At 31.0% G+C, this 14054-nt stretch overlaps 1 protein-coding gene across 3 annotated transcripts in view; it reads right to left on the reverse strand.

Annotated features, from left to right (window-relative positions):
* TppII (Tripeptidyl-peptidase II) overlaps positions 1–14054 on the reverse strand; it is a 32550-nt gene that overhangs the window by 10624 nt on the left and 7872 nt on the right. Inside the window, exons 1-12 of one of the 3 annotated variants that reach the window (XM_014427562.3) lie at positions 11165–11417; positions 10432–10605; positions 10221–10349; positions 9840–10019; positions 9571–9728; positions 8206–8369; positions 8001–8105; positions 7782–7923; positions 5720–5850; positions 5405–5638; positions 1497–1627; positions 585–765 (exon numbers count right to left, since the gene is read on the reverse strand). In XM_014427562.3, the coding sequence (XP_014283048.1) occupies positions 585–765; positions 1497–1627; positions 5405–5638; positions 5720–5850; positions 7782–7923; positions 8001–8105; positions 8206–8369; positions 9571–9728; positions 9840–10019; positions 10221–10349; positions 10432–10587 (1711 nt within the window). In that variant the 5' untranslated portion in view covers positions 10588–10605; positions 11165–11417. The other 2 variants (XM_014427560.3, XM_014427561.3) reach the window with 2 other exon arrangements.

A 14054-nucleotide genomic window follows, 5' to 3' on the forward strand; every position in this document is an offset into this window, starting at 1 on the left:
TAAGAAAATTGCCGAATTATTTAATTGAATATTTCTCGGCGCTCTTATGATGGCACCAGGGGACACACTTTGGGAATCACTGTAATATAATATAAATACTGAAAGAGATGAAATACGTAAGAGGAGAAGATGGAACACTAATAATAATAACAATAGTACAAAGAGATGCTTGATTTTTAGCGCCACCATTTCAGACCTTCTCAGGGCTAAGCATAAACACCATAACAACTAAGTTAAAATAAAAAATAATAACAGTGTGACAAGAAACATGATAAAAAACAGAATGAGAAGTTGAAAAAATATATAAAAATCAGACTAGTAATGTAAATAATGAATTAATATAGTATATGTAAATAATGAAAAATAAAAATAAAATTATAAGAAAACAATATAAAAGATATCAAAAGAAGCTTGAAAATATGAAAGTATTACTTACACATTTTCAAGTTTTCATAGCATGTCTAATGATAAATTGATAAGTGAGATAGCGACTCAATATATTTGGGCACCACTACTTGTGAATATAGAATTTTCAGCTTTCAAGAGGTAAATTAAAAAGTTATAACATAAATAACTATAATTACCGAGTTTATGGGCATTTGCAAATACAGGTTCAATGTTAACTTGGTAATCTCGTGGTTTGTCTGATATACCAGCTCTAAGATGGATACCCTTCTGTGATCCATTGCCACAGGTCACATGGAATCTGACACGTCTTTCAGGCTCGTCACAATAATTAACAAGATGATCGAAAGCTTTTTCAACCTGGAGAGAAAAAAATGTAAATAAATCAGATTAAAGATAAGAACAACTTAAAGACTGTAACATGACATGCTCATTATAATTAAACACTTGAATGGGGACAGCTAAAAACTCTGACATCAAACATGCTCAATCCTTTCAGTCCAAAGTCCTTCGAATAATAGTCAATGTTCCTTACTATAACTATAACCAACAATATCATACATCATCACCTTAATATCCCATTTGTTTCAGACCTTTGTGCACCTTCTAGACCATCTTACTATAATATATTTTAACACAATTTTTTTTTAACTTTCCTAATAAATTCTGGGTCTCAATTTTTTTAGGGTTGAAGACAGTGTTAACAGAAGAGTACTTTTTGAAACCACATTAATAGTCTCCAATGTCTGATGTCAATAATTTCACAACTGCCATCAGTTTCTGGGGACTTATATTATTGACAAATGATTACATATAATACAGGTAATGTGTTAGATAAAACATCAATAAATAAATAAACTGTTAAATTATTATCTGTTCTGAAATAACAATATAATTATATTGTTAACCCAATACTAGAATGTATCACTTGTAAGTTCTAATCAGCTTATCACAACTTACTAGAAGTGATGCGTAGTCAATTGATGGTTTAATTCTAGGATTTTATATGTTATTGGGATTTTTTTTTACTAATTCTCAACTATAATATGATTGTTATCACAACTGAATGATAAACAAAGCTATTGTAATACCTGCAATAATCCATGTCCTTGAGAAAAATGGTCTAGATCAGGCATGTACCGGGCCGAATTACTAAGAGCTTGCATCACAGAATATGGAGAAAACTGCAAGTTTCTTTGTTTCATTCCAGACAACAACACAGCTAAAATGAAATAAATAAATATTTACTCTAAACAATTATTAAAAACAAATCATTTAAGCTAAAGCCTAATGCAGAATATACCTTTCAGAAATGAAATTTCCACCTTTGATATAAAAGTATTTTAAATTACTGATTTCATTTTCATGAAAATTGTAATGAACTTATTTTTTTCATAACAATATAACATATAGCAAATAGAAAATATAAGAATACAAAAACATACATTCACAACATATTTCATCTTACCTAATAAATAACATAATAGAAGAAATTCCTTGTTCAACAAATAACAAATTTAAGGTTCAATAGGTCTCAGGTCATGTGGGTTGGTATGGGAATGAATGAGCTGATAAGATAGCAAAACGATGTTCGGGAAGAGTGGAAAATGCGAAAATGCCTTTGCAGGAAATTTGTAGATGGGTGAAAAAAGACTTCATTAGTGAATGGCAGGATAGATATGACTGGGAGTCAAGATCGAAAGATTAAGATCATTTCACTAACCAACCTAACGTCTCTCTACCCCATGGTTCTCTAATACTTGTTTTAAGTTAAACAGAAAAGAAATAGTCTTACTTACAAGATTAAGAGTTAAACATGATCATACAAATCGTGGCTTTACACTAATCAAAGTTGAAGAAAATGATAAATGTTCGACATGCAACTTCATCGAGACCATTGCACATTATTCTAAAATGCAGCAGATATGATAAATACTGGATTAAATATACCCTCATCTAAAACAATACCACTTCCTCTGCCACACTTGCAGATCTAGATAGGGATACCATTCAGTCGTGCAAATTTATGGAAGAATCTAAAATAGATTTTTAAAAATAAATAAATAATAATAATTTACATCCTTATCTTCATTCCATTATAATATAACAACAGGGGCAGTAAAGGACTCCAATGGGAGTCTTGGGCCGATGAAAGAAAAAAGAAAAAAACAAAACAATATAATACCTTTTTATAATCTTAACCAATAGAAGTTTGTATCACTTTAGTCTCAAGACTATACTAAATGAATTTATAAATAAAATGACCCTATCTTCCCTTTGGTTTTTGTTAAATATCAGGAGACTAAAATTTGATAATAAGTTTCCAGCAGCCTAAACAACTCATGAGGCAATCCAGAAATTTGAAAATGTGATAACGGCTTTGAGAGGAAAGGTAGTACTGAATGAAAATCATTATTTACCGAGAATACTCTGCTAAAAGAGACACAACAAACAGTATTAAAAAATGTGTAACAGCGATTAGTTTCCCAATTCATTAAAAACTGTGGGGAACATAACTTGGAAAAAGTGAATCTCTTATCAAGAGCTTATCAGTTGACTACAGACCATGCATGAATTTGTCAAAAATCCTGAAAACACAAATAACCATTGTTTTATCAAAAGAATTGTGTGATGAAAAGTGAATGTATTTATGAAGCTCTAGAACGAAAAAACCATGGTTAGACAGCAATCAGATTTTTTTTTTTTTCTTTTCGGCCAAGATTCCCATTGGAGTTCTATACTGAGCAATCAGCTTGAAGTGCCAATAGCTAAACAAGGGCTATTCAATGAAATAACTATCTCTTTTTTGGAATTATAAAAGGTACAATTCATTCCTGAAGGTTGGAACATTGAAGAAAATGGGTTTAGCTTAAAAACAAATAAATAACACAGTAAAACACAAATGGTTATCCAAAACTAAAAATTTGAGAATTGGGTCACATTAAGGTTTTTTCTAACCCTGCTTATAGATTCAGTGTTTAAAGAAGTACCTCAAACATTGCATTGCAGCTTAAAATGCTGCCATCTAGTGGCATACAAAGGAAGTAAACAGTGCCAACTGAGGAAAGGTAATTGAACAAGTGGTCTACTAGGCCTGGATAATTTAATCTAACCAATATAATTTAGTGGAACAAATGGTTCATCGTGCCAGGATATATTTTGGTTTATTTCCTAAATTGTAAAAATAATAAGTGATCCACAATTTATTAAATCAAATTTTAGCTTATCTTAAAAATTATTAGATATCAGTTACAAAATGGCTAACTACTTAAGAGTTATCAAACAAAATGGCCTTACTTAGGCATATTATTTAGTTATCTAAATTATGATTTTTTTTCAATAATTATTCTTATTTTACCTATCATATGAAAGTATGTTTATTGTTTCATCATATGGAAGAATTTATTTCTTAAAACCTAGTTTGTTTGCTGTAATTCCATAGTTTCCATATTTAAACATTCAATTTAGTCTCAAAATGTTATCAAAGGTTTGTTTCTCCTTTGTGACAAAATGATATGAGAAGTAACAATGTTCTAATTAATTGAACATAGATAGTATGTACGAATGTATTTCTAACAAACCATTGGATATGGCAATTCCAGCCATGTGCGTATTATTAACTGTGATAAACTAGGTAAACAATGCATATTAAGTTGGAACTAAATGTTAACTTTGAATTGCCTTACAATTGTAATGAAAAATTCATTAAAAGCAATTTTAATTCATATGAACATTGCCAATCCATTGTTTGTGAATTTAAGATCATACAATTATTGTATAGTTAAAAGTTCACTGAAAATAAACTTGAATCAATCACTATTGATTGTTTATTAATATAAATTCAGGCTGATAGTGAATGTTAGTTATCAGCATTATAAAAAACAATAATTATCTATTACCTTAAGTAGGTAACATTTGTTTCACTCACAAATGTTAATTGAATTTAATCATATTTGCATATATATAACTATTTAATCATATTAGTTGCATACATTGTGTCTTCATGTAATATATACACATACACAAAAAAAAAAGGAACCAGGCATTAAATGCACTCATAAAGATTATTTATTGATCTTTGATATTTTACACTACTTATTTCATTGTTGGTAAATGAGTACATTAAATCAAATCAGTATTGTTTATAATCACTTGTCATTACTATAACTAAACACAGGCACTAGTTAACATTAATAGGATGCACAAACCAAGCAGTCACTTCATCAACAATTACCATGGATATCCGGCATTCAAGAACAATTCATTCACTCTACAAAGAGGAAGCAACCCTTAAATACCTGAAACTTGTGATTAGCCTTGTGACATAAGACTATTTACTACACACCAAGCAATCACAAAATAGGCGAATTCTCATTTACATATTTCATATTTTGGGCCATCTCACCAAGCATTGTAAACAGACTTGGGATTTACTAAATACGGAGTAATCCTTCATCACATATTTTCAAAGACTTGGTCCATAACGCGAAGCAATTACTTATCACTTATCCAGTTCCAAAAAGAGCCTTAAAACTATTTAGCTGTATTTTAAATGTCACCCATTCATTTGTCGTTGAAAGTTATTTAACATTTTTCTCACTTTTTATTGTCCGTGTACAATTGTTTTACATGATTTAATTAATCATATTTCATAATCAATTCTATCAATGCCTGGTTCGCACAGGCAAAATGTTGGGTCAATATAAATAGTTTTTATTTTACCATACCCGGACCGGACCATCTTCCTTTTCTATTATTATACGCGGTCAACTATCAATCTTCCAAAAAAAAAAAAACAAGAGACTGTTAATGGTAATAAACCTGAATTATTAATAAGAATATTACATCAACATTACTAAGAATAAGCAAATACCTTGGAATTACTATCAATTTTTCTTTTCTGCAGACTTTTCATTGCTTAAAATAAAGTATTAAGCTATAACTTTTCTAAAATTGTTAAATAAAGTGTGATTAATAAAAGGTAATAACAATTAATTACCGACTGCTCCCGCAACATGTGGCGATGCCATACTAGTTCCATTTAAAAGCTGAGCATGCCGAAGCGTGTACTGAGGGACAGATGTAATTGCTCCTCCTGGTGCACATACACATACACCACGAGCACCATCGATTGTAGGGCCCCGGGAAGTCCAAGTGTAAGGTAGTCCTGGTGATTTTTTCCTTAGGGAATACTCAGCTTCCATCATTTCAGGTGATACATAAGCTCCCACCCCTATGTCATAAATTAAAATATTTAAAATGAAAGAGAAAAGCATTACATATTCCAGAAAGAGAATAAAAAGGAAATACTGACCAATGATATTATTAGACGAAATGTTCGGAGGAGTACCTATCGTGCAAAGCGCAGGCCCATGGTTGCCAGCAGCGGCTACCCAGCATATTCCATATTTGTCGACTACTTCATTCATCAACTCTCCAATGCGACTAATCAAATATACATAAAAATTAATAGACAACATACATACATTGACTACAGATATGTTATTACAAACATAAATACACTAAGTACTGATATATTATTATAATTAAGTTCAACAATATTTAATCATCACCGAGGGGTGACGGTAGCAGCGTGGTAACGTGCCTGTCTGCCAACCCATAGATTGCGAGTTCGAGCCCGGCTCTACCCAGGATATTTCAAGCAAAAAATTATGCAATACTCACTCACAATCTTCCCCCGGGCATTTGTGAGGCCCATCAGCCAATGGGTGGCAATCACAAAAATAGGTGTGGGAGTGACGGAGCCACCCTATGAAAACCATGTCAGGAAACGCGCGACGTATTTCTTAAGTACCACCACGGTCTATCGCGCTAATGAAAAAAAAAAATTTAATCATAAGTCTTTATTTTAACTGAAGCTCTAATAATTTAAAAAAAAAAAATAATCGTGATAACAAAGTTTTTAAAAAATCTATTAATTTGATTTATTGTAATATTACAAAACTTCAGGGGAATCTCACCAAAAAGGAGAAATAAATGGAGAAGAGGAACGAAATGAGAATTTACATAGCTGATTTTGTTTGGATTAGTTCAGGTTAATTTTCAGTCATATTAAACAATATTATAATTGACATCATGAAATAAAGCGTGTGAAAAATTGTGGCATTCCCAACTCTCGCTCCACAACCTAATTCACTATTCACTGATGTAAGGTTAGGAATTCTTAATTTCTCATTTAACAGTATGTCACAAAAAATAATATTATTTAAGAAAATTACTTATGTCAATTATTTTAATGCCCATTTTTTTATTTTTATACCAGATCGGCCTGGTGGGCCTTACATGGTTGATATAACTTATATTATATATATTTTTTAACAGTTGAATGCCCATACTATTCTTAAATAAAATAATATCAATAAATGTCTAAACATTAATTAATAAATTAAAGATTCCCAAAATGTTGAGTAATAATATAAACTGTAATATTTCCAATAAACCAAGTAGCACACATGACGGATTTTAGCACACTAAATAGCACACATGACGGATATATATAAATAAATGATATACTAACGAACTATAATAATTTTTAAGAAAAAAAAACTAACCTAACAATGCCTATTAATATACTAAATATGTTATCAATAGAAGGAGATGGTTTTAACTTTGAATATTAGAATCGAAACAAAGAATAGAAAACAATATATTTATTATTTCAAATTTTTAAATATGATAAAAAATTATCAATATTTTACTTTGATGTCCTATCCATGCAACACAGCAGAAAAGAACGGATAATTGACATTGCCACTGATTTAAATCGGGCATTTTTTTGTTAGGACTATGTGCTGCAACATGGCAAAAACTATTCCCCAACCACCTTATTTTGTAATGTCCATTATAGTTGAAAAACAAATTAAGCTCAATAAGAATATTGAATTTTATTTTAATTAAGAACTCACAATTTTTAATTTATCAATCACTTTTTACAAGCCTTATTAAATATAATAAAATGTAATGGCCCCTAATAAACATTGATAAGATAAAAGGGAAATTATGAATATATCAATGATGAACACAATATGTCTTGTAGTTTCTACAAGAAACAATATCACTAAATAGAACTTTTATACTTTTTAACTCCTATAATACCATTGTCATCCGCATAATAAAAAAAAAAAAGTAAATAAATAAAAGTTAGTGTTTTGTAGTATGTATACTTGAATTCATGAACTAATACTATTAGCTTTCATGATGAAGCAGGGTTCAGGTGGGGTAATATGGTTGCTATGGTAACCAGAATAGAATGGTTATATTACTAATAATATAAAAAAAAAAAAATAAATAAAAAAATAAAATGCAAAACTGCTAATAAAATATACTTAGTATCTAAAAACGGAAAGAATTAGTACCCAGAACAAGCCCAATGAGGATGTTCACCATAGCTCATATTGATTACATCAACAGGAGTACTGGATGATCTTGATTCCATTACTCTTATCATTGCTCGAACAATAGCAGTTCCCGTTTCCATTGTGTCTAACCTAATGTCCCCTAAACAAATACAATTTATAAAATATAAAATTAAATAAAAAAAGTTTCCTTTAAATAATTAAAAAAAAAAATCTTACCAATAGAAAATGATATAATTTGTGCTCCCGGAGCAATACCATTTTTTTCAGGTTCATCAGGAAAGTGAGCAGCTGCTATAGAAGCAACATGAGTCCCATGGCCAGCTGAAAGGAGGAAAATGTTATACTTAGTGAAAGATAAAATTTTATAGATATTTAAAATAATAAAAAAAAAATCTACAAAATGTTTGTTCCTATTACTAACAGGAAACTGATGTAATTTCTAATAAGTTTCCTTCTTCATAAATATTCACAGAATAATTCAATAGATCATCATCCGATAAAGACCGATACTGGTAACTTGTGGAATAATCTTTTAAAAGATGGCACTTCTCGAGATCACCCTGCTCACTGATATCGAGGCATGCACTAAAAGATAAAAATATATTTAATCCAATATAATTTTAAAATATCTTATATATTTAAAAATATTGTGTACAATGAGCACACTTTGATGGAACCTAAAATGTTTCTCTTAGAAATGGTATGTTTCAATCAAATGTTTAATTTAGTTACATATAAATTAGGCTCAATTTCTGTATCATTGAATAGGAAGCTGTTATATATCTAAAATTATGAAAAGGATAAGATGGCTCAATTTGCTATCAGGTAGTGCTCAAAATAGTAAAATACTATTCATTAGAAAACGTTTCCTTTGACCCATGTTACAGGTATTTATACAGGCTTGAGTCAATGTGAAAGACAGAGAACTAACTCTGGTTGATAGTTCAGTATATTTTTAACTAAGCTAGAGTGAAACCAAGATTTTGCAAACACCCTCCAATTAAAAGAATGGTAGTACTAAATCTTAAAATCTTGACACTCTAAAAAGATTTCATGAGAATAAGTTAACAAAAGTTCAAGAGAGTTTTTATAATATGAAGACATACCAAGTTACTAACATAACATTATGAGTTAGAAATTAAAAAAAATGAAAACTGAAACAGCAGAAAGTAAAAAAAAAAATCAGTAACTTGCAGTGAGACATTTTTTAAGATTTTAAGATCTTATCATTAAATAAACAAAAAAAAGAAGTTTAATTGCAAGGGAGTAAAAAATTTCTGAGAAAAACAAATAAGCTTAAATAGATAAAATTTAAAATGAAAACGACAATAAACCAAATAAAAAAGTACTTTACACGTATCATACTAGTATTTCTAAAGTTAAAACAATTTCCCTCACTTCAGTAGGAGTGAGACAAGTATGCAATGTTTGGTAAACTAATTTTTGAAATTTAAATTATAAAACTTTAGAAATAGTAGTGCAATATGAAAAATACGAAATCCACTTGGTACAATACATTGTTTAATTCAGAAGTTGTGATAAGTTTGATAAGAGAAGATACCACCATTGACGTATCAAAGGCCAATAGTTTGATGAAGTAACAGTTACTTATATTACTATTTATTAAAGAGAAAAAAAATTATAAAAGAGACTCAAAGATGACAGAGGAGATTGTTACTAATTTTTGATGTAATAAACAAATGATAAACTATAAAACCTAAACCAAAAATTTAACACTTAACAGAAATTATAATGTATTTGACATGAAATAAGTTATTTAAAATACCTCCATGATTCACCATCATGAAACACAATACAATCATATACAGGGCCGACATCACTATACTTCTTTTCGAATTGGTTTAAACATTCTACTTGGCAGTCAACATCTTCCTTGCTTAATTTTTCAGCTCTATTAGTAGGCGACTTACTACCATCTGAATTCTGAAATACATAATTATATTCACTTTTTTAAGAAAAATGATTAGTTAGAAACTACTACCAAAATACCAATAACTACTTTATATTTAACTTATCAATAAAGAAAATAGTAACCTTGGTCAGTTCAAAAAGTCTTCTATTAGCATCCGCCAAAGCATTTTTGAAACTAGGATCCCATTTCTTATCCTTCCTCTCCTTGACGATTCGATCCAGCAGTGTTTTAGGATACAATTCATAACCATTTTTTATTCCAATATGGAAATTTCCTGAAGGGTTTCTCCAACTAGGCGGTATCTAGGAGATAATGGAAATCAACAAGTTTATAGATTGTATGTAACAAACTAACTTATAACCTATCGAAATCATATGCAACTTAAAAATATACAGTTTATCTTATAAATGAAAAGAACTTTCAGTTCTATCAATTTTAAATTTTAGTAATTTATAATAATAACAAAAATGTTTCAATAACAAGTAAAACATATATTACTTTACCTTCAATGTTCTTCCTGAGAGTCCAGTTATTTCTCCATTCTTTGCTTGAACAACTGTAGATGTATCAACATCACCAGCACCAGTACAGTCAAAGCGGCCAATAACTTTTACTTTGCCGTCACTTGTCACCTAATTTTTAAGTAAAACTTACAATCAACAAAAACTTATCAAGATGATACTATTTCTGAAGAAATATTGCAAATATATCTACCTGTAAACCAGCTGCACCAGGATCAACACCTGAATCAAATACTCCAATCACTACACCTCTACCATCATACTCTGGGAATTTATTAATGAATGCTGTGACACCCGTTTCTTTTTTTGGCAGAAGGGCCCAAACTGGATATTCTGAATCAGTACTCATATTCGATCTCTGAAGTTCCTAAGATTTATCAAAAGTTTCAGAAACGTTTTACAAAATTCAAAACTTTAGAAAGGGATTAGAAAGTAAGGAGGTATTTAAGTAAAGAAACCTAACTAAATGTGAAATAAACTAAACAAAGAAACCTAACGCTAGTGGGAAAGTGGATCGATCAGGGTTTAAGTAGTTCTTTCTTGTCGTGAACTCAGCAATTTTTGATATCGATCGCACAATGGTTACATATAGATACATTTCAACATCAAACCACACATTTTCAATGGATATTTTAATATTAATTACTAAAAGCTAAAAAATATGTAAATAACAGGTACACATCAAATAGTGTACACATTACCTTACAAAATGTTTGATTATGAAGACGCTGCCTAGTGGATAAACCGTAAATTATTCTACCCCACACCTTAATTCGTACATTTTTTATTACCATCGGTTCTCAAAAATATTAGATTTTAAAAGTATTTATTGCTTACTTAAGAATCATGAATCACAGCAATGGATAGATTAGATACACTATAATTCAAATATAGAAGCAAATAATATAATAACTCATTAATTAAACCTTTTGGTTATTCCTGTCTTCACTTGTTCTCTTTAAAAATACAGCGATTCAATAGTGTCAAGAAAATAATAATACGGTCATAGAGATCTTTGTAAGAGTAACTCGAGCGATTTATAGACGAAGTTACATAAGATAAGTAGGGATGTGCTGATAAGTAATTTATTCCCTGCAGAAGTTGTAGTTACACGGAGGTATGACTGTTCTGTAGATCTGTCCTATGACGACATTAGGACAAAAGGATGTCGTTCATTAATTAAGCGATATTTATATAACGGTAGATTTTAATTTAAAATTACCATATGATACATAAGTCACTATCCAAGATTTCAACAATTAATATGTAAAATTAAACTCTTTGATCGGACGGTCGCGTGTGTTTTGGAATGCGCAGGTTCACGTTCAGGTTGGAACGTTCAGATTTGGAATGCGCAGGAAATCTTATACAGGCAATCAAGCGTGCTCATGTTGCGAGTTTGTCAAAAACTTGTTCTTTCGCCTACGAATGCTAATGTATAATTGGGAGTAAACAACAACCTTGTATAAAATATTCATTTGTCATTATTCGCGTGAATCTGATGCGAGTTGGCACGGGTTTAAATCTCAGTTATTCAGGAGTGTTTAGTTTTACGGTGTTTTTATGCTTTGGTATTAAAGAAATAGCTGTTATGGAAAAAAAGGAACCATTCCTCAAACTAATACTTTTGATGATTTTGAAATATCTGAATATCATAAAAATATAATCTCATACATCAGTTTAAAGAATTTAGAGAAAATTATCAATATCAATAAAGCCACTTAGATCTACTCTTTTAATTGTAAAACAGTAAACATATACTTCCGTTAGCAACCTCGTCCGCGCAAAACATGCTTAATGAGCGTGTGTATAAAGAAGTTTCCCTAATAACTTTTCCTGTAGGAATACGTGCGTTACAGAACTAATGCAGCTCCACTATGTTTTTCTTCTTTTCTATCCACATGCGCACTTTTAAACGGAAAGTTTTGTTTAACATGTGGAAGAGCGTAGTCCAAATATACCACTATGTTAAATATAAAAAGCTTTGTTAATCTTCATGTTAGCTGAAGAATAAATAGTACAAGACGGCCGTGCCATGCTTTTAGAAATGAATATTTAGAAAATAATGAAAAGTTGGTTAGAGGACGTGCTCAAGAAAGAAAACACAATGAATTTCCTCTTTTGATTGTATATTTCCAACCGATTTCTCCTTGATTACACCAATGGTTAATGATGTCTTCACCATATAACGTCTCTTTTCAAAAACGATGACAAAGAGAATAAATAACACAATAATAAATAATTCTATTCTTGGAGGTAGGAGTATAACGGAGGGAGTAATATCGTAGGAAAGTGAAACCAAAAAGGTGAGCCTTATGATGGACAAGGGGCGTGGCCTAGGAATGGGGTAGAGAACGAGACATTCACTGGCTGCTTTTTGTTTCAGTTTAGATTACAATGGCGGACATTCGTATTAACCTTTGGCTCCACTTTTGCTTTGAAGGACAATAGGGATATACCATCCTCCTGATTCTATTAGATAATTCCATATTAACCATGCTGAAACTTGAACTTCATAACCTAACAACAAATGGTGACTAATGTAGCATTTAATGTTTAATGTAGTTGTTGTTTAGATAAAAGAAATTGCCAAAAAATGTAACTTCAACATCATGTTGGTGGACTAAATTACTTAATATTGTTTAAAATTACAACAAAAGAATATGCAGCTGATTCGAATCCAAGGGCACGTCCAAGAAGCAAGCTGGTTTTCTGAGTCCAACAGTTGTCGTGTGTATAATCCTTTGATCTCGTACATTACTATGCTGGACTGGCCAAACATTATTTGAAAAGGACCAACCAACAATGCTACTGGCGTACGTTAGGCCGACAGAAACCAGATAGACACGCTAACATTCTCCACTTTTACTGATTTCACTAGATTCTGATCGTTGATACTAGAAACAATTTTTCAGGTAGAAAATAAAATAAAAAAAAAGAACAACAGTCGGTGCCGACAGTTGGACTCAAAAGGCCAGTGTGCATCTTTGACGCACTCTAAGTGTTGCTTGTTTCTCCACTTTGCTGAACACAGTCTTGTTATTTTGAGTATATACACCACTATGATTATTAACAAAATTATGATTATGATTAACTTTAATATTGTCATAGCAACTGTCGGTTTACGAACAAAGTTACAACTTATATTCGCCTTTCAAGAGTGAAAATAAATAATAGAACGTTCTTCGATATTTACTAAAGTTTGTTCCAGAAGAGTGTCTCCTTCTTAAGTGGTTTACTAACAATGAAACACTCGTTCGTTTGTCTAAATGTTACGCCAAAGGTACATTGCTGTGGCACTATTCTTCCTGTTTGATTTTTGAAAATAAAGAGTTGAGTCTATTTCAACAATTTTGTTTGGACCTTCAATTTTTTTTCTATTCTCTTGACACTTCTATGTCGGACCGTTATGACCGAACCTTTGTGGGTCATAGCGTATGCCATGATAACTAAGTCGTCCCTATCTACGGCATTTCCTGACAGAAGAACAAGCGCCCTTATAACAGGGTACCGTGAGGATGTCAAAAATTAGATGTCAGCAGCATGCATTGGATCCGCAGGCACTATGGTTACGATTGGTAAAAAGGACATCTTTTTCCCTTCTGTGTTCTCTGCTTCCGTCCTTCGAGCAGTGTTCCCAAAGGCTCTATCGATATTCTCAGTGAATTTATAAATGTTGAAGTTAGTAGTTCCCAACCTTTTTTTGTGATAGAATCCTTTAGGTACGAGCAGGAAAATGGTGAACCCTTTTGGAAGAAGGTGGGTAGATGGAATCCATACTTTATCATTAGATAAAAGCGTAAAATCTTTTGCAAT

The sequence above is a fragment of the Halyomorpha halys genome, unplaced genomic scaffold, assembly GCF_000696795.3.
Source record: "Halyomorpha halys isolate HHAL.00 unplaced genomic scaffold, Hhal_1.1 Scaffold655.1, whole genome shotgun sequence".
NCBI classification, from domain to species: domain Eukaryota; kingdom Metazoa; phylum Arthropoda; class Insecta; order Hemiptera; family Pentatomidae; genus Halyomorpha; species Halyomorpha halys.